The 20,394-nt window shown below is 45.1% G+C and overlaps 1 protein-coding gene across 7 annotated transcripts in view; it reads left to right on the plus strand.

Moving 5' to 3' along the window:
- Window positions 1-6,297: 6,297 nt before the first annotated feature.
- Window positions 6,298-20,394, plus strand: part of ANKRD29 (ankyrin repeat domain 29) — a 54,714-nt gene continuing 40,617 nt past the window's right edge. The window contains exons 1-2 of one of the 7 annotated variants that reach the window (XM_045781853.2): window positions 6,298-6,446; window positions 15,926-16,055. In XM_045781853.2, coding sequence (XP_045637809.1) covers window positions 6,426-6,446; window positions 15,926-16,055 — 151 coding nt within the window. In that variant the 5' untranslated portion in view covers window positions 6,298-6,425. Of the gene's footprint in view, window positions 6,447-6,488; window positions 16,056-20,394 lie in introns of those variants that run through there. The other 6 variants (XM_045781857.2, XM_045781855.2, XM_045781856.2 and 3 more) reach the window with 6 other exon arrangements.

Raw genomic sequence — 20,394 nt, forward strand, 5'->3', positions numbered from 1 at the left:
GAGAAAAATCTCAAATAATAATTTAACCAGCCTAGACAGAAGTATAAAATTGCGTAGCATTTCTGAAAAGCAATTTGTGCTTAGGAATTAGAAGCTTTCACAATTATTTCATATATTATGGCTCCGGAATCCCAGAAATGTATCCTAAGGAAATAATAAGAAATGAGGATAACACTGAGGTACAAAATAATTATTAGCATTATTTTTAATAACAAAAACTAAAAGGAACTTATACTAAGAGAAAGGTCTTACAATAGGAGAAAGGACTTAAAAGTGTTATAATAGGAGAATGGCCAAATCAATAACAGTATAGCCAATTTTAAATGCAGGATTTTCAAAGGATTTTTAATGCCAGAGGAAAATGCTCACATGATTGTGTTTAATAATAATAATAATAATAATAATAATAATAATAATAAAAAGCAGAGTACACATACTTCCAGTTATGTTACTTCGTGCTTAAGAAAAGATCAGGGGTGTATTTAATCCCCAGTGACTCTGGGAAAATGTATTACAGGTGATTGCTGTCTTCTTTTTTCTCTTTTTTTGTATTCTGGGTTGGTAATCAGAAAAAAAATTCATTTGACTAGGCTAAAACTTCCATATTAAGAATATTCATTGAGTAGACAGGCAAAGATATTGCCTATCAAAGCATTAACCAAAATCTACGTGTACCACTTGGATTTAGTTATAAGTTAGGATATTGCCTATGAAAGGCAGGGATATTGCCTATCAAAAGTGATAACCAAAATCTACGTGTATCACTCGGATACAGTGCTCCAGCCCCTTCTCACAGCACCCTGTCAGCAATTCATTTATTTTGAGGAATATTATCTGTAACCTTAAGGTTGTAAAAGGTAGAACCAGAAACTTCATTCTGCCATTTACTCAAAGATTTGTGTACAAACCCGGTAAGACAGCATGGTGGAGACGGAAGGAGTTCTGCTCCCTTTGCTTGGGTTCAAATACCACTTTCCTACTTTCCAGTCCTTGTGATCATGAACAAATTTTGCACCCACCCTGAGTCTCAATTTCATCATCAGTAATAGCTTTCACAGGAAGTTAGAATAAGAATAAAATCAGTGACACATTCAAAATGCTAGCACATAATGAGCACTAATCAATGTGGGTGAAGTTCTTGACCCCTTGTCCTCCACCCCTTGTTCCCATTCTCACCCTGTATCAAAATACTTGCAACAGAAAGTGGCTTGCAGGGGCGCCTGGGTGGCACAGCGGTTAAGCGTCTGCCTTCGGCTCAGGGCGTGATCCCGGCGTTCTGGGATCGAGCCCCACATCAGGCTCCTCCACTATGAGCCTGCTTCTTCCTCTCCCACTCCCCCTGCTTGTGCTCCCTCTCTCGCTGGCTGTCTCTATCTCTGTCAAATAAATAAATAAAATCTTAAAAAAAAAAAAAGAAAGTGGCTTGCAATCCTAAAAAAAATCTAAAATTAAAATTAAAATATATATATATAGGCACACAGACATGTCTATACTAAATGACATCATGATGTAATGAGATGCTTGCATCTACTTATAATGGTTTTACAGAATATAATATTAAATGTTTTTGCATTTACATTTGACATTTCAAAATAAGGACAAACCATATTGTGCATAAATATATATCATGAAGGCATATATATGATAAATGCACTTACATAATATGACATATATGCCATGGGTGGAGACTAATAAAAATGTATTGATGACTCAAAAAAGAAACAAAACAACAAGAACAAAAAAGAAAGTGGCTTACACAGCAAGAAGTCTAGGGGCAGGGCAGCCCTCTTTTGTCAACACAGACCTTACTGACACCATCTGTTTGTCCTGCCATCCTCACGGAATAGCTCTCCTCATGGTCACAAGGTGGCTGCAGCATTTCAGGCATCATATCCATACAGGACAGTGTCCCAAGGAAGAGAGGACCATCTCCTGGCTCTCTCTCTCAGAAGTAAGGAAACCTTTCTTAGAAGGCCCCACAGGGCTCACCTCCTCTCATGTCTCAGAAGTCAGGATTTGTCACATGCCCACGCCTAATCCAGGCACTACCACCAGCTCAGATCAATGAGCTCTGGACAGAAAAGTGGGCTGGATACACAAAGATAAACTCTAAATGGATGAAAGACCTCGATGTGAGACAGGAATCCATCAAAATCCTAGAGGAGAGCATAGGCAGCAACCTCTACGACATCGGCCACAGCAACCTTTTTCATGACACATCTCCAAAGGCAAGAGAAACAAAAGATAAAATGAACTTGTGGGACTTCATCAAGATAAAAAGCTTCTGCACAGCCAAGGAAACAGTCAAAAAAACTAAGAGGCAGTCCATGGAATGGGAGAATATATTTGCAAATGACACTACAGATAAAAGACTGGTATCCAAGATCTACAAAGAACTTCTCAAACTCAATACGTGAGAAACAAATAAACAAATCATAAAATGGGCAGAAGATATCAACAGACACTTTTCCAATGATGACATACAAATGGCTAACAGACACATGAAAAAATGTTCAAAATCATTAGCCATCAGGGAAATTCAAATCAAAACCATACTGAGATACCACCTGATGCCAGTTAGAATGGCAAAAATTGACAAGGCAAGAAACAACAATTGTTGGAGAGGATGTGGAGAAAGGGGATCCCTCCTACATTGCTGGTGGGAATGCAAGTTGGTACAGCTACTCTGGAAAACAGTGTGGAGGTTCCTTAAAAAGTTAAAAATTGAGCTACCCTATGATCCAGACATTGCACTACTGGGTATTTACCCCAAAGATACAGATGTAGTGAAGAGAAGGGCCATATGCACCCCAATGTTCATAGCAGCATTGTCCACAATAGCTAAATCATGGAAGGAGCTGAGATGCCCTTCAACAGATGACTGGATTAAGAAGTTGTGGTCCATATATACAATGGAATATTACTCAGCTATCAAAAAGAACGATTTCTCAACACTTGCTGCAACATGGACGGCACTGGAGGAGATAATGCTAAGTGAAATAAGTCAAGCAAAGAAAGACAATTATCATATGATTTCTCTCATCTATGGAACATAAGAACTAGTAAGATCGGTAGGAGAAGAAAGGGATAAAGAAAGGGGGGGTAATCAGAAGGGGGAATGAAGCATGAGAGACTATGGACTCTGAGAAACAAACTGAGGGCTTCAGAGGGGAGGGGGGTGGGGGATTGGGATAGGCCGGTGATGGGTATTAAGGAGGGCACATATTGCATAGTGCACTGGGTGTTATACACAACTAATGAATCATCGAACTTTACATCAGAAACCAGGGATGTGCTGTATGGTGACTAACATAATATAATAAAAAACTATTATTATAAAAAAAGAAAAGAAAAGAAAAGAAAAGTGGGCTGGGCTCCCCTGAAGCATATCCTAAGGTGGAGTTTGGTAGATGCCTGAACAAAATTAGTGTTCTGATAGGGAAAAGGAAAGGGGTCACGGATGCTGGGGCAGATTATTCAACCCTCTGCTACACTCTGCACTGCACAAGCTTCGTCTACTGTCAATTCCAAGAGAAGAGACTGAGCTGACCTGCTCGGAGATGCGGTGGGGGGAGGCACACAAGGAATGTAGAAGGCAAGTTGTCCAGAGCATACTCTTCACTGGGGTGAAGGGGCCTGATCACAAAAGAGAGGGGGGAGAGGGCTCAGGAGACCAGTCTAACCTACTTCACAGTTCCAGCAAGTTCTGCGGGAGCATTACTGGAACAGTGCCACATCAAGAGCAAATGCAGGGCAGTCTGCACTGGTGTGAACAGTAGGTGACAACAAATATGGCCTCATTGGAGATGAACACTGATGTCTGGGCACGTGAATCACAGAGGCCTGCGGAGAGGCGTGGTGCGACTTCTGACCGTGGAGATATGGAGAACACAATCCCTTGAATCTTCCACTGAACGATTCCTAAATGTTGGCCACCTACCTTCTCTCCAGCCGTGAACTAGCCCCTGAAGAAAATAAAAGATACAGCAGAAGACCCGGGGTCTGGCTTTGAAGGCTTTAAACTCTGCTGGAGGAGTTGAAATTAACCGGAGTGGAGTCTACAGCAACACCGAACGCTATGGAAGCAGGAGCTCGGCGAAGCTGGGAGAGAGGTGGCTGAGGGGCCGGCTGCGGGAGCCGGGGCTTGAGCGGGGAGCAATCGCGGGAGGGTCAGGGTCTGCGTTAGGGCAGACAGAAGAGGAGGGAGAAAAGAGAACCATAGGGATGAGAGGGAGGGTGATAACAGGGAGAATCCCGGACAAGTATGGAGACACTCTGGTGGGTCGTGAGAAATTACTTGGATGGAGAGAGTAGGGCCATGGGGATTTAATTTCATGTTAGGCCTGTTAAATTTCGGAGGGGGCCTCTTTAGATGGAGTTGCCTGATGGTGATCAGCAGGGAGTTGTTCTGCTTCGGGGCTTTATTGTGCAAATGAACTTAGCCAGGCGTGTGGGATGTTCTACAGGCACATTCTTTCCTGTGACTTCCACAAAAATCCCATCAGCAGCCTGGCCAGGGACTCACTGCCAAAACCAACTTTGAGCCCCAAGTGTGGTAGCAGAAAGGAAGCAGGCTTCGGAGCCAGACAGAACTTCATTAAAGGTCTGTCTAGCGCCGTCACTCATTAGCAAATTACTTCATCTCTCAGGACCCTAGTTTTTCCAGCTGTGCAATGGGCATAATACCTACCCCACAGACAGCGCTCAAAATATATTCTCTTCCCTCCTTTTGTTTAACAAAACCATTAAAGCAAAACCTCCCATGCTCGATCTTACATAATAATGTTGCATGGCAACTTCAGAACTGTCTCACCCGTAAACACCTAAGCAAGGAAAAATTTTCCAGTCTTTCTTGATTTAAAACTTGAAATTTTCTATCAAATTTTGGGACGTTTTTATTTTTAAATTAAGCACAAAGCGGGGAGCCTGGGTGGCTCAGTCAGTTAAGCAGCGAGCTCTTGATTTCAGCTCCGGTCATGATCTCAGGGTCCTGGGATGGAGCCCCACGTCGGGCTCTGAGCACAGAGTCTGCTTGAGATTCTCTGCCTCTCCTTCTCCCCCTACCCTGCTTGCACGCTCTTTGTCTCTCTCTGTCCCTCAAATAAGTAAATAAATCAATAAAATCTTTAAAACAAATTAAGCACAAAGTAATATGATTTATATATAACAGATAAACATTTTTATTTCATCCTGAACTTTTATTTCTTGTTTTTTCTACTTTTGAATTAAATATTCATTAGCAATTCAACTGAGAAGAGAGAAGGTGGCACAGAGGTGGGGGGGAAATGAGTAGGTTCCTACAGCGGGAGCGTGTGAGACGTCTACTTTTACTTTAGCATTTGCGTTTTCTAAAAAGGCTATTATTGCCTTTATACTTAAAAAACAATATATTTTTTTAACTTAAAAAATGTGATTCTCCCACTTTCACTTCCTCCAAACCAACCCTGGGCAAGCAGCAAGGCAGCCTGCAGGAGGGAGGGAACAGCTCCCGAGCTACTCCAGCTGTGCAGCAAAAGGCCCAAGGGAGGAGGCGACCGGTGTAATCAAAAGGAGGGGGCCATGAGTAACAGTCCCCACTTTGCCCTTCACCTTCAAAAAGGAAAATACCCCCGTTTCACTCGTTCAATCAAAAGGCTTGTTTTCCCAGGAGGAAAATAAAACATAACAAAACAAAAAATACATTATTAGAAAAGAAAAGTTAGAGAAAGGAAACCTAAAACGACAGAAATAATAATGAAAATAACTATTTGGAAGCGATGGCTGGATTTTTTTCTCCTGTTTCATCCGCATCATCAATGCCTGCGCTGTAATGAAGGTTGGGAGTCCTCGGATGCAGACCACGCGCTTTTGAAAGATGTGTGAGGTGTGGGATGGGGGTGGGTGTGTAGTGTGTATACGCGGATGTGAGTGTGGGAGTCTGATGTGTCAATCTGTGCGTGCGTAGTCTGGAGTGTGTGTATGTGTCACAGGAATGCGGATGTGCATGCAATGTGTGTAGGCAGAGTGAGGGTGCGTGCACGGGAGTGTGGACCGCTTGTGTGTCGAACGTGAGAATGTGCGCAGTGCGGCGTGTACACCGGTGTGTGTGAGACCGCGGATGTGCATGTGGGAGCAGCGCGGTGTGCCTGCTTGCGGGCGCAGACCGCACACGGCACCAGCGGAGGAGTAGAGCTTGTGCAGGTTGGGTGCGGGGCGGACGGGCGTGGGTGGGAGCTTGCGCCCCGCGCAGCCCGCCCCCTCCCCAGAGCCCCCCGCGGCCCCGCCTCCGCCCCGCCCTCCCCGCGTGGCCCCGTCTGAGGCGGCGACGGCGGGAGCGCGCGGCGCGGGAGGCCGCCCCACTGCGGAACGCGGCGGGGAGGGGAAGGCTGGCTGGGGCGGGCGTCCCGGGCCGGAAGCGCGCCGGTCGCGCTGGGGTGGCCGCGGACATGTGCAGGATGTCCTTCAAGGTGAGCGCCATGGGCTCCGGGAGGGAGTGCCGGGCTGGGAGGCAGACCTGCGGCGGCGGGCAAGCCCCTGGGGCGCTCCCGGGGTCGCCGGCGCCGCGTGGCCGGCAGGGTGGAGTGAGGGCCGCCCTGGGTGCTAGAGGGGGACAAGGGGAAGCGACCGGGCTGGAGTGGCTCCTGTGGTTTGTGGTTCGGTTGTGTGGGCTTTGCTTGAAAGGCTTTAGGTACTTACGGCCGCAGGGCAGGGGAGCCCGGTCGCGGAGCGAAGGGGCGGCGGGGACTGTCGCCGGGGTAACGGGCGGGGGCGGGGCGGGGAAGCCCGCGGTCAGCGCTTTCCTGCGGCCGCGCCCCGGGAGAGATGCGGGCTGCGGCACCGATTCCCGACTCTGCGTCCTCATTTCCGAATACCAGCGGCGCGACTGTCGCCTCCTCTCCAGAGCACTTTTTGGACGCTAAAGCTGAGTGCCCAGCAGAGTGGAGCTGCAGCTCATTACCAGGCTTCAGTGTCCAAAGGAGTCTTGACTTAAAAGAGTTTAAAGTCATACCATTTAATCCTAACATTTCAGGATGAAAATGACGGTACTTGATTTGCCGCTATTGAAAGGTCTTAGTAAAAATAATTAAAATGTATTGAGCACTTAAAATGTGCCTGACTCTGAGCCAAGGGCATCTGGGCGCATCTTCTGAATCCTCAGGAAGATCCATGAAATGGTGCTTTCGTGCGTGTCTCTCTTTTTTTTTTTTTAAAGCAAGAGGACTAAAACATGGAGAAGTTAAGTAACTTATCACAGTCTTGCAGCAGTAAATGAATAATGTTAACAATGAAACCCTAATGTGGCTGGCTCCCATCTCCTCCAGTAGCTCATGTAAACAGAGGGATGATATGTTGAGATTTGCATGTTAGAAAGACCTCTGGCCGCAGTTTGGAGAAGGGAGCTGAGCTGAGGTCATCTTGTTAAGTGGTGGGGACTAGGGAACAGGTGTCTAGAATGGAAGGAAGTAAACAAATATGAGTGACTTAAAACAATTTTAATCTATAGAATTCTGTAATTGATATTATTTCCTGAGTTAGGGAAGCCTAGAGAGATAAAGATAAAATGTTTGGTTTAGGACATGTAAAGTTTAAGAATGGATGGAAGTCCAGGTAGAGATGTTGATTAGACAGATCTACAACCTGGGAACCCCGGGAGTATAGTCTAGGCAGGAGATAGAGATGAGCTGATGTAGGAGTGAGCAGTGTTAAGTGCAAATTAAACCCATGAGAATGAATGTGATTGCCCAGTGAGACCATGTAAAAGTGGAAAACAGAGGACTGAAGACAAAATCTTGAAGAAGATCAAGCCTTGAGAATGAGCAGAATAAGAGAAGCCCATTGAGAAAACTGAAGAGCAGCCAGCCATGTATGAGAACAGTCAGAAGCGTGTGCTGATATTTAAGCCAAGGATCTCTAATCCTTTGATAAAGATGGGGAGGAACTCAGTGATAAATACTATAGAGAAACCAAGCTGGGAATTGAAAAGTGTCCATTGTATTTAGTAACAAACGGCCGCTGGTGACCTTGCTCAGAGCAGTTTCAGTGAAGTGCTGGCTTCAGGAGCCAGACTTCAATAGCTTCAAAAGACAGTGGGTGGGAACCACCAGTATCCAGAACTGTTTCAAAAAGTTCTGCAAGAAACAGTGGCCACAGTGGGGATTTGGAGCTGGCCAAGGGTTTGTTTGCTTTAAAATGGTACAGATTTGACCATCTTTAAATGAGGACAAATATCTCAACAATGAAAACACAACCCAGTTTAAAAATGGGCAAAGGAGATGAATAGACGTTTCTCCCAAGAAGATATACAGATGGCCAATAAGCACCTGAAAAGATGCTGAACACCATTAGTCATCAGGGAAATGCAAATCAAAGCCATAATGAGACACCATTTCACACCCACTAGGATGACTATAATCAACAAGGCTGACAGTGTCAGGTGCGTTGGCAAGGATGTGGAGAAATTCAAGTCTTCGTACCTCGCTGGCTGGAATGTAAAATAATGCAGTCATATTAGGAAACAGTCTGGTTGTTCTTCAAAAAGTTAAGCATAGAGTTACTATGTGACCCAGCAATTCCATTCCTACGTATATACCCAAAAGAAATAAAAATGCCTGTTTACACAAAAACTTGTACACAGATGTTCATTTTTGTTATTCATAATAGCCAAAAAGTGGAAACAACCCAAATGTCCATCATTTGTGTATCATTGATAAACAAAAGGTATGTATTAGCTTGAGCTGCCATAACAAAATACCATAGACTGGGTGGCTTAGACAGCAGGCCTTTAATTTCTCACGGTTCTGGAGGCTGGGAAGTCCAAGATCAAGGTGCCAGCAGATTCTCTTCCTGGCTTGTAAACAGCCACATTCTCACTGGATCTTCATATGGAGAGAGGAATCTCTGGTGTCTCTTCCTTTTCTTATAAGAACACTGATCCCATCATGGGGACTGTACCCTCTGGATCTCATCTAACCTAATTACCTCCCAAAGGCCTCACCTCCAAATACTATCACTCTGGGAATTAGGGCTTCAACATGTGAGTTTGGTGGTGGTGGGGGGGGGGGACACAAATTTTCAGTCCATACCATGGTGTCATGAAGGAGCAGAGATTTGTATACCTGCCCGGAAGGACAGCGTCTCGAAGGCAAGTGAGGAGAGCCTAACTGCATTTTCCACTCCAGGGCTGGTGTGGGAGAAGGCCCAGCCCCACCAGATGGGAGGCGCTGGGGAGCTTACCGCAGGGAGAGAGGAAGTACTCTGTGCCAGGTTAAGGACGGGGAGTTGATTTTCCATGAAGTAGACTTCCAAACGGCACACAGGGAAGGCCTGAGGGCAAGGGGAGCAGAGTCGCAGGCCAGTTGATTGAGACTGCCCTAGCCCTAGCTAGCATACCATCAAACATATTAAAATGTACTCACAGCCCAAGATAATAGACTTTTTATTGTACATTTTTGGAAGGGTTTTTATTATATTGCTATTAAAACAATTTATTCATGAATAACAATTTATATTTGTGATTTTCCTGCAACTTTCATATATAGTAATTCTTATGCAGTGAGAAACTCAGACCTACAAATTATTTTCATGTGCCATCAATATTTTATGAATACCAAATTTAGCAGTGAATAGAGTTGCCAAAGATGGTACATTTTCTCCCTATTTAATTCATTCACTTTGATTTTAAAGCCATAGATTAACTGTTTACTTCCATAGGCCTCTGCAAGTCTCATAGGCCCTCGTCCCTGGGTCCCCACAGCCTTTGTTTAAAAAGCCCTGGCGTTGTTGGCTGCGTCTGTGGGAGAATAAACAGAGCATCGTAAGTCACAAGTTAGCCTCTTACCGATGACTTAGAGGCACCACATGTAGGGCGGTTTGCTTCTGAGCCACACGGACCCCTTTGCAGCTACTTCTCCTCGCTCCATTAAGCTATCAGCAATCACTGGTCTGCCTCCAGTAAACTTCCTCTTTCAAAATTGGCAAGTCCTCATTTGTTCTGGTTGGGAAAACAGACACATGTTTGTTAGAATTATTTTTAAAGTAAAAGCAAACTCTTTTTGAGGGTGCGGGTCTGAGCCTTTTCGTGGAATAAAGGTCACGGATTTCAGTACACTGACTTGTGACCATATAACCGCCGTGTCAGCTACTCAGGACTTATTCTTCAGGCCTGAGGTCGCCAAAAGCCTAACGCAATGAGGAAGGAGACTCTTAACGCCGTGTAGGAGGTCACCGGAGTGGAGGAAACATTGCTAGAGAAAGAACAATGCCTGCATCTTTCTTGAGCATGTTTTACCCAGGAGGACAGAGTGTCTCCATACCATGTTTCATCTTGGTGATAGAAGCCGCTCATGGCTGGGCTAAAAGTAGAGGAACTTGTATTTTCCATCCTTGTTCTGAAAGTACGTAAATTATCTCATAATCGGCTTCAACTCACCGGTCAGCTAAAATTATTTGAACTGCAGGAAAATAAATTTACAAAGCCACATATGTTTTTAAACGGCTTTATTGAAATACAGATCACATACCAATAATTCACCCATGGAAAGTGTTCATTTCGGTGGTTTTTGGAATATTCAGAGTTGTGCAACCATCAGCACAATCAATTTTAGGATATTTTAATCATCGCCCCAAATAAATCACATACCCATTAGCATCACTCTCTCCCCCACCCCCAAACTTCCCAGCTTTAGACGTCTAGACTGCTACTCTACTTTCTGTCTCTATAGATTTGCCTGTTCTTGACGTATCTGTCTTAAACAGACTTTCCACATGGTCTTGAGTTCCCGGTTTGGAAATGGTGGCATTAAATGATCCTACCTCGAAGGTAGAATGCTTGGGGCAAATCACTTACTTTTCCCCTTCAGTTTCCAATCACCTCCAGAAGTGTAACAGTACTGACAACATAGGGTTTAGGTTTCTCTAATGTTTATCAAACATTCTGAAAATTTCAAGTACTTAGCATGAAGGGGACAATGGATTAGAATAGCCAGTGACAGGGCACCTGGGTGGCTCAGGTGGTTAAGCATCCGACTCTTAGTTTTGGCTCAGGTCATGGTCTCAGGGTCCTGAGATCAAGCCCCAAGTCAGGCTCCACACTCAGCACAGAGTCTGCTTGTCCCTGTCCCTCTGCTCCTACCCCTGCTCGCACTCTCTCACTCTCTCAAATAAATTTAAAAACCTTAGAAAAGAATAGCCAATGACATCTCAAAAGTGTCCTTCTGCACATGGCTTCTCAGTCCTGCATTCTATCCTTATTTAATGTGGCCTCTAACATCAAAGAAATTCATTACTAATGTTCTCTTGATTGAATTAATAAATACACAATCGAAGCCCACAGTATTCTAAACCTTTTTTTAAACTAATGATTTAAATCTCTACCCCCTTTTAGCTTTTAATCAGAATTCCAGTTCTGTACAAGTAACAATTTCCCTTCTGTGTTTCCTCTCCCCTTCCTTCCTGTAACTAATTGCTGGTAGTGTAATAATGAGCAGTGTGTGAGCCAAAATCCTGGCAGTAAAGGGGAGAAAAAGAAGAAAATATGGCATATGTGGAAGTTTACACTCAATTTTTCTCCCAGGGCATAAGATATAAGACCTCAGACTCTGGACTCAGAGTTGGGTTTGAATGCTGGTTCCTAACTCTATGACCTTGAGTGATCCATTTCTGTGCCTCAGTTACCTCATCTTAAGAATGGGAATAATAGGGGCGCCTGGGTGGCTCAGTTGGTTAAGCGTCTGCCTTTGGCTCAGGTCATGATCTCAGGGTCCTGGGATGGAGTCCCAAGTAGGGCTCCCTGCTCAGTGGGGAGTCTGCTTCTCCCTCTCCCTCTAACGCTTCCCCTGCTTGTGCTCTTGATCTCTCTCTCTCTCTTTCTCTCTCAAATAAAAAAATAAAATCTTAAAAAAAAAAAAAAAAGAATGGGTATAATAAAAACACCTATGTCGTGAGGCTGATCTGGGAATCCCTGCCTCAGGGCAGTGAAAGTGCTTCCACACCGGATACAGACAGAGCAAGATCTCAGCATTGGTTGGTGCTGCCGTTCCTCATAATATCATGACCAACAGGCCTGCCTGAGGGAGACTCACTGGCCTCACTATAGAGATCAGAAAAATCAAGAAAGAGGTTAAATAGTAAAGCACTTCCACGTGCATCATCACCTTCAAAGGCTAAAGTGCTCGCCCCTGTTCACTTTCCAGCACTTACGATGGTGTGCGTATCATCAGAGGAGGTTTGGAAGTTATCCGGGCAACAGGGTGTGTATCGACCCCAAAGAGAAGGAAGGTCAAGGGCCTTTCCGTCTTGGCAGAAGACCAGCTTGGAATGAGGATAGGAAGGAGGCCAGCAGGGTCAATGCTGCCTTATTCCTCGCTGTCCACAGAAGTCCACCAGAGGCAGAAGAGTGGGATGGCTGAAAGGGCAGCCCCGAGCACCAGACTGCCTGGGTCCGAAGCCTGCCTGTGCTTTCTCCCTTACCTCACCTGTGCAACAGTGCCCACCTCACCGAGCTCTGATGGGGATTCAGTGAGGTCGTATGTGTGGAGCATATCCCAAGTGCTACAGAACAAGCTCTTAGTATTAGGGCAAGATACCTGCCCTCCACCAACTGCATCCGCCGCAGCATGATCGGAGAGCTTAGCCACAGTTATGGTAGTCGTTTCCTCCTGGAAGCCCCTCGGGCACAAAGCGCGTTCGCAGCTGGACTCATCATTTTTTCCCAAAGCCTGCCCCTCTTACGGTATTTCCCACTTTCAGGAAGGGCACCTCCTCATCCAGGCACTCAAACCAGAAACCCGGGAGTCAGTCCAGACTCCTTGCCCCCACCTTCTCCTGCCTATATGGTCGCAGACCAAAACTGTTAGCTTGAGCTTGGGCCCCCATCTTCTCTTGCCTTGTCTATGCAATAGTCCCCTAACCCTTGTAGACACCAACCTCAGACTGGCTCCAGGCATCACTCCATTTTCCCTGAGGCTGTCAGGGACCTTTCTAAAACACAAAACCGATAGTATCTCCCCACCTTAAAACCCCGCCTTGGCTCCCCTGTGCCCAGACAAACCCCATGGCATGGCCCAGCAGATCCTTTGGGATCTGGCCCTGCCTGCTTTCAGCCCCACAGTGTCCCCTGCCCTCTCCCTACTCCTATCCTTCTCTCCAGCCCTTCTGAGCTAATGACAGTTCCCAGAATGCTGTGGCGAGCCTCCATGTCTTTGCTTCACTGCCCTGTCTGCCTGGGATGCTTCTCACTAAGTTCCCTGCTCATCTTTTGAGACTCTTCTCGAGAATTCCTTCTCTGAAGCCTTTCCTGGCTACCCCCCTCGTCTAGGCCGGCCATTCTGTGCTCTCACAAGTAATCCGCATTCCTGTTCTAGCACCTGTAATTAACTTCGGATGTCTAGTGGCATGATTTGCTTTCCTACTGGGCCGTAAAGCCATTAGAGCTGAGATCAAGGTTGACTCGTACCTCTTGTCCCAGACCCTGGCCAGGACCACCGTCCCTAATACAGGCCAGTATGACCAAGCAAACGAATTTCAAAGAGCTGTGAGGACTGTGCATTTATAGCTAGAATTTCTTGAGTGTTCACCATCAAATGGAGTTGACATGTATTCTCTCCTTTAATTCTCTAACAACGCATGGCAGAAGTGCTACTCCTGGCATTATTGTTCCCATTTTACTGGGACAGAGACAAGTTAAATAACCTTCCCAGGGTCACAGAGCTGGCAAGTAGCAGGCTTAGGACTTGAACTCAGCTCTTCAGCTCTTTCTACCCCAAATCGACTCTCTTGCCTCCACCTCCCAGTAAAACAGGCACTTGAGGGAGAGTGAAATCTGTCCGGCTTTTCACAAAGCTCAGTTTCTGAAACCTTTTGGGAAACCAGGAAATCTGGCCCTGACAGGAGAGAAAGCCCCGAGGCCATCCTCAAGGCAGGAGAGTTTATTATGACAATAGAAGTTTGTGGTTTCCAGATGGTTTTTGAAAATAATTTGGGCTTAAAGAGAAACAATAAAATCACTAAAAATGATTTACAATTTATTACTCTCAAGTCTTCATGTTTCAGGAAAAGCCACCAGAGCTGTTCCCTGGTGCATATTAAGTTCTCTTCCTAATTCACCCTCCAGACTTCATGTTGGCCTTGTGCAATCTCCCTAATGAAAGGGCATTGTTTCATGATCGATGCTACAAGTCGGACCTGCCTAGCCATCACTCCAGCCAGTCACCAACAGCAGCAATGGTGGACCCAGCCTGGTAGAAAAGCCGCCGACCCTGGGTGTGAACGTCACCATTGCATTTTGGCCTGAAAATTCGTGGAACCATAACATTTACACCTTTGGGGAAAGCAAATTGTTCATCTGGAATTTGAGGGGATTTTTGTTATTCCTCCTACCTGAGCCAGGAAACTATTCAAAGTATGTTTGCAACCTGCTTAGCACTCCCCACTTGGCCACACTCTCCTCCAGGAACGCACGAGAGCTCTAAATCGTGGGTGAGCTGAAGGGCTGCCGAAAAGAAATCCTCATACCAACAGATGCCCCCTTCCCCGTGCTCTCACTGTGCTTTCACTTTAGATGGCTCCGTGGATGGGCGCCTGGCTGTCTCACTCAGAAGAACATGAGACTCTCCATCTCGGGGTTGTGAGTTTGAGCCCCACACGGGGTGTGGACATTACCTAAACATTTTTTTTTTTTAGTTCTTTTTAATCTTTAGATGGCTCCTTGTTGTGGGTGACATTATTGTGTTTTCTTTTTGACTTAGCATAGGTAAGTAAGATAATGAATTTAATACCTGATCAGTATATTTAAAAGATATATTGCATAAAAGGGCTTTGGGGTCAGATAGAAGTTTTAAGTCCACCCAGAAAAGTACTTTTATTAAACAATTTGCATGCTAGAAAATTTCCTGAGACCAGCAAAATTTTTTATAGTACCAATTCTCAATTTAATTTTGCCTACTGATTCTAACTTTGTACAGAAAAGTGCACAGAGGGGGAAAAGCAAGCATCTGTAAGCATTTATGCCATGTTGGGTATTGTTTTTGCCAATTACCCTACATCGTTTAATCCTTACCAAAAATTTCAAGGCAGGTCGTGTAAGACTCACCAAGGCCAAGTCATTTGCTCAGGGCTGGGGCTGAAACCCAGAGCTGTCTGGTTCCAGAGCCCCTCCTCCAACCTCACCCTCCCGCCATGGACAGTTCTCTATAGATCCAAATTGATGTGTTTTAGGCAAGGCGACTGTACTGCAGTCAGCTCTCCCACTCTGATTTTTGAAGAACTGTTGGCCAGCTCTATTCCTTCCATAGCATGGTTCCAACATTAACTTTGCAGCTTTAAAATAATGCAGCGGTGGAAAGAAGGATCCATGTGAGGACACGTAACAGTGTTTTCTGCCCAGAGTTCTTCATTCTTAACTGAATCTTCTGATAAGTTCCAGCTGAAGCAAAAAAGATTAGGTGGAGGGAAGCTGAGGCCTTGACCCAGAAAGCTGGAATTGGGTAGAAAGTTGAGGGCATAGAAAAGGTGTGGGTTGGGTAGGTCAGAATTGGGAGAGATTTCTCTCTGCTTAGAGGTGAAAAGGGATTTGGGAACGTTTCAGGGAGGAAGTAGCATTTAAGCAGAGCCTTGGCCTTGAAGGATGGGGGAGAACTCCTTTCAAGCAAAAAGGAAACTGTGAACAAAGACACAAGAGGCAGGAAAGTGAGAACATTGGTGGGAAATAGGGTATTAATAGTGCTGTATTATCAACAACACTGCTCTTCGTAATAGCACTCCGGTATCTGGTATAAAATAGAATGTGTTCCATAACCAAGTATATTACGATCGTCTGTTGCTGGAGGAGCAGTCTTTCCATGCTACGACACATCTGGAAATTCTGCTTTTTGAATAGTATGTATTTGCATAGAAGCGGTCACATTAACTGATGTCAAGTTTAAGATCCTGTCTCATTTTGCTTCTGCAGAAGGAAACTCCACTTGCCAACGCCGCATTCTGGGCAGCAAGGAGAGGCAACCTGGCTCTGCTCAGGCTGTTGCTGAACAGTGGTCGGGTGGATGTGGACTGCAGGGACAGTGTACGGACGGATTCATTCGGTATATGCATGCCAAGGGCACACCATTTCCCCTGCTGGCATGAGAGCAGCTCATGAATACATTTCCCTTTACACTGCTTATCTATTCTTTCTGTATGCTTGCTTTATTCTTTTAAAAAGTCCAAGGTACCGTGGTGAATGTAAAAACATACTGGGGGCTGGGGGCGGGGGGGGCACCTGGGTGGCTCAGTTGGTTAAGAGTCCAACTCTTGATTTCTGCTCGGGTCGTGGTTTCGGGGTGTGAGATCGAGCCCCAAGTCAGGCTCTGTGCTCAGTGGAGGGTCTGCTTGGTGTTCTTTGCCTCTGCCTTTCCCCCCACTCACACACACTTGTACATGCGCTCACTCGCTCTCTCTCTCAAATAAATATGTTTTAAAATTAAAAACAAATTAGGGAAACCATTGCATGCATAAAACGGAAGGCAGCCACAATAAGGAAAGAGGCACTTCACTGGGAATTAGAATTGGCAAGTTCCAAGAAGGAAAGCGTTTTTAGTCAGAGAATTCAAACCAACTGCTTCCATGGAAAGTGGAGATAATTCAGAGCAGAAGAGGACTGCCATGAGTGTGTAAGTTGGGTTTTTTTCCAAAGATAAGAGAACTGACAATGGAAGCCGCCACCCAGCCTCTTACCTTTCATTATCGTTGCAAAATCAATACACTCACTGGCAAGGAAGTGGTCTAAAAATAGACACTAGTGCCCACTGGCCGGCATCATTCAGGGAGCCCTTCCCTTCCCGGGTAGAAGCAGCGATTTCTCTGTACTCAGCAGGACTATGCATCTCTGGGGATCAAGAAGACCTCAAATGAGAGAGAGAAAGAGACACACCAGAAACATTTTGATTTTCGGAATAAAAATGTTTTCAAGGGAGCCTTATTGTTTTCCCAAAAGCAGGATGTGCCATTTCCAGCTTTTATTGCACAAATTTGGGAAGTGAGATCAGCCGCCAGCCTGAAATATCCAAGTTCGCTCCACTTTGCCCACTGGGGGCATCGTATGCAGTGTCTTGGGTTTGCACCTCCAGATTCACCCAGACCCTTCTTCAGCTTGCTCTGTGTCCCGAAGCCTGAAAGGTAGGGCCTAGTGGACTTGCTTCCCTCTGACCTCCAGTTGGGTTTGGCCAATGTACGTACTGGTAAGAATCAGAGGGTGGGAGGAGAGGGACGTTGGGGAGCCGGTGTCCCCTGCTCTGTCTGGCAGCAGTGTTCTAGCTCTGTGTCCTGGGAGTCACAACCTTCCCCCGCCACCCTGTGCCTTCAGGCTGGGCTGGCAGGGGAGCCCCGCCGCCGCTAGTTCCCAGTTCAACATTGTTCTTGTAGTGTCCCTACGCCCAGGACTCAGCTTTATAAATCACTAGCTTTCTTCCGGCTACCCCAGTGTGACTGTGCCATCTGTTCCTTGCTGGGACCCAGGCTGATAGTAGGTCAGGCATCTGTGAACTGGCCGTCCCAGTGTTACGTGAGTCTTCCAGGCCAGCAGGGCCACCCTGGGCCACACTGGAGTAGGGGAGCTGGTTTTCATTGTGGCCTCACCCCCAATCACATTGATTACCACTTTTCCTCTTCTTCTTGACGTCACCTTTTCTCAGCCACCCCATAACTCTTTCCTGACTTTCAGTTTCCTAGGGGCCACCTCACAGCACCACACACATCCTGCCCCCCAGACAGTAAGTACCCCGAACTCTCAGCCTTACCAGCGCCCTTTCCCACTCAGTGTGACGGGTCCTGCTTCCTCCTTTCCCCTCAGAGCTCATCGTCTGTCTCTCTTGGTCTGCTATCTGAATGAGAAATTTTACTTCTATGAACAGATACTAATACGTTTACTCCTCCTTGTTTAAAATAGAAACTCATTTAATTAACAGCTCTCTGGAGAAATGATTCTTTAACCCAAAGGAGTGAGTCTATTTGCTAGATCATAGGGTAGCTCTATTCTTAACCTTTTGAGGAAGCTCCACACTGTTTTCCAGAGTGGCTGCACCAGCTTGCATTCCCACCAACACTGTAAGAGGGTTACCCTTTCTCCACATCCTCGCCAACATGTGTTGTTTCCTGTGTTGTTAATTTTAGCCATTCTGACAGGTGTGAGGTGGTATCTCATCGTGGTTTTGATTTGTATTTCCCTGATGCTGAGTGATGTTGAACATCTTCTCATGCACTACTAGGTATTTACCCAAAGGATACAAAAATACAGATTTGAAGGGATACATGCACCCCAATGTCTATAACAGCATTATCAACAATAGCCAAACTGTGGAGAGAACTCAAATGTCCATCAACTGATGAATGGATAAAGAAGATATGGTGTGTGTGTGTGTGTGTGTGTGTGTGTGTGTGTGTGTGTGTAATGGAATGTTACTCAGCCATCAAAAAGATGAAATCTTGCCATATGCAAAACATGGATGGAGCTAGAGTGTATTTTGCTAAGTGAAATAAGCCAGTCAGAGAAAGACAGCTACCATCTTGATCTCACTCATATATGGAATTTAAGAAAGAAAACAGATGAACATATGGGAAGAGGGAAAAGAGAAAAAGGAGAGAGGGAAACAAGCCATAAGAAACTCTTTTTTTAAAGATTTTATTTATTTATTTGAGAGAGAGATAGAGAGGGCACAAGTGGAGAGGAGGGGCAGAGGGAGAGGGAGAAGCAGATTCCCCACTGAGCAGGGAGCCCAATGTGGGACTCAGTCCCATGACCCTGGGATCATTACCTGAGCTGAAGGCAGACACTTAACCAACTGAGCCACCCCAGCGCCCCAAGGAGACTCTTAACAGTAGAGAACAAACTGAGGGTTGATGGAGGAAGGTGGGGTGGGGGATGGGCTAGCTGGGTGGTGGGTAATAAGGAGGGCACTTGTTATGATGAGCGCTGGGTGTTGTATGTAAGTGATAAATCACTGAATTCTACTCCAGAAACGAACATTGCACTATATGTTAACTACCTAAAATTTAAATTTAAAAATAAATTGATTAAAAGTATAAAAAATTTAAACAAAGGAGCGAGTCTAAATGACAGTAATTTCAGACAGCTTGCTGATTTTGAAAGGGTCTCTAAGATCGGTAGTAACAGAGACAGGGAGATGTTTGGGAACAGTACAGGTCTTGGTTCCCCTCAAAATTTCCCTGGGAGGATTTCTACCTCCTTCAGGTGCCACCTGAACATGGAGTCTGGGTTCCAGAATGTCCCTGGTGGTGAATGACCTCTGACTAGTCCTGCTCTGGCCAATGGGGCCCACCCTCTGATTTTTCTGGAACTCCTAGAAGAGCTGATGGAATGCAAGGAGAGGCCCTGGGGCTCTCTTGGGAACTGCTCCCAACCTCAAGTTCATGACCATGTTCAAACTTCAGACAAATAGCATTTAAAGAATGAATACATTATCTCTAGGCCACCCACCACACAGCAAAGCTTTGATTTGCTGACATTCACCTTCATTCCTAGATTAATGTTGTCTTCACATGGTGTTTGCATTCTTTGCTTCCTTCATCTCTCTGATGCACACTTACCACCAGAAGTGCAATGGCAAGCTTCCTCTGGCCTTTTGAGATGTGTGAACGTGTGTATGTCGCTGTGGTGTTTGCTGTAGTCTTCGCCACATTCATATCCACTGTATCCTCTGTTGAAAATCAACGAGTTTTAAAAGGTGCACTTTAACATCAGCCAATGAAATAAATTAACCTTAATCTTAAGGGAATTACAGTTCGTCCAGCTGATAAGTTTTGAATATAAAGGAAACATTTTTATGTAGCTTAATAACTACATCGACAGATACTACTTCTTTATTCTCTTTCTCCCTTGTCTTTAGCCTCTTTTTCTCAATTGACCATGATGTGGAATTGAGATACAGTCTGGAGAGTATTTTTAAATTTGTTTCATTCATGGCTCCTTCCTTTAAAGCAAATGCACATAACATTTTTAATCTTTCTTTTTAAACATCAAAATTAAGTTGCTCTGTGCTTCTTGTGCCTCATGATTGATTTTTATTTTGAAACAAGTATAACCTATGATAAAAAAAATTCTTACGTCTCATGTAAAGGATGCATTTATAGCTGTCTATTCAGATTGGATTTCTTTTTAAATTTTAATTCCAGTGTAATTAACCCACAGTGTTATATTTATTTCAGGTGTATACTATAATGATTCAACAAGTCCATGTATTACTTAGTGCTCATCAAGATAAGTCTACTCTTAATCCCCTCACCTATTTCCCCCATCCCCCCACCCATCACCCCTCTGGTAACCATCAGTTTGTTCTCTCTCAGTTAAGAGTCTGTTTCTTGGTTTATCTCTTTTTTCCCCTTTGTTTGTTTTGTTTTTTAAATTCCACATACGAGTGAAATCAAATT

Source organism: Ursus americanus, chromosome 19, assembly GCF_024610735.1.
Source record: "Ursus americanus isolate L20-20 chromosome 19, mUrsAme1.1.p, whole genome shotgun sequence".
In the NCBI taxonomy this organism is placed as follows: domain Eukaryota; kingdom Metazoa; phylum Chordata; class Mammalia; order Carnivora; family Ursidae; genus Ursus; species Ursus americanus.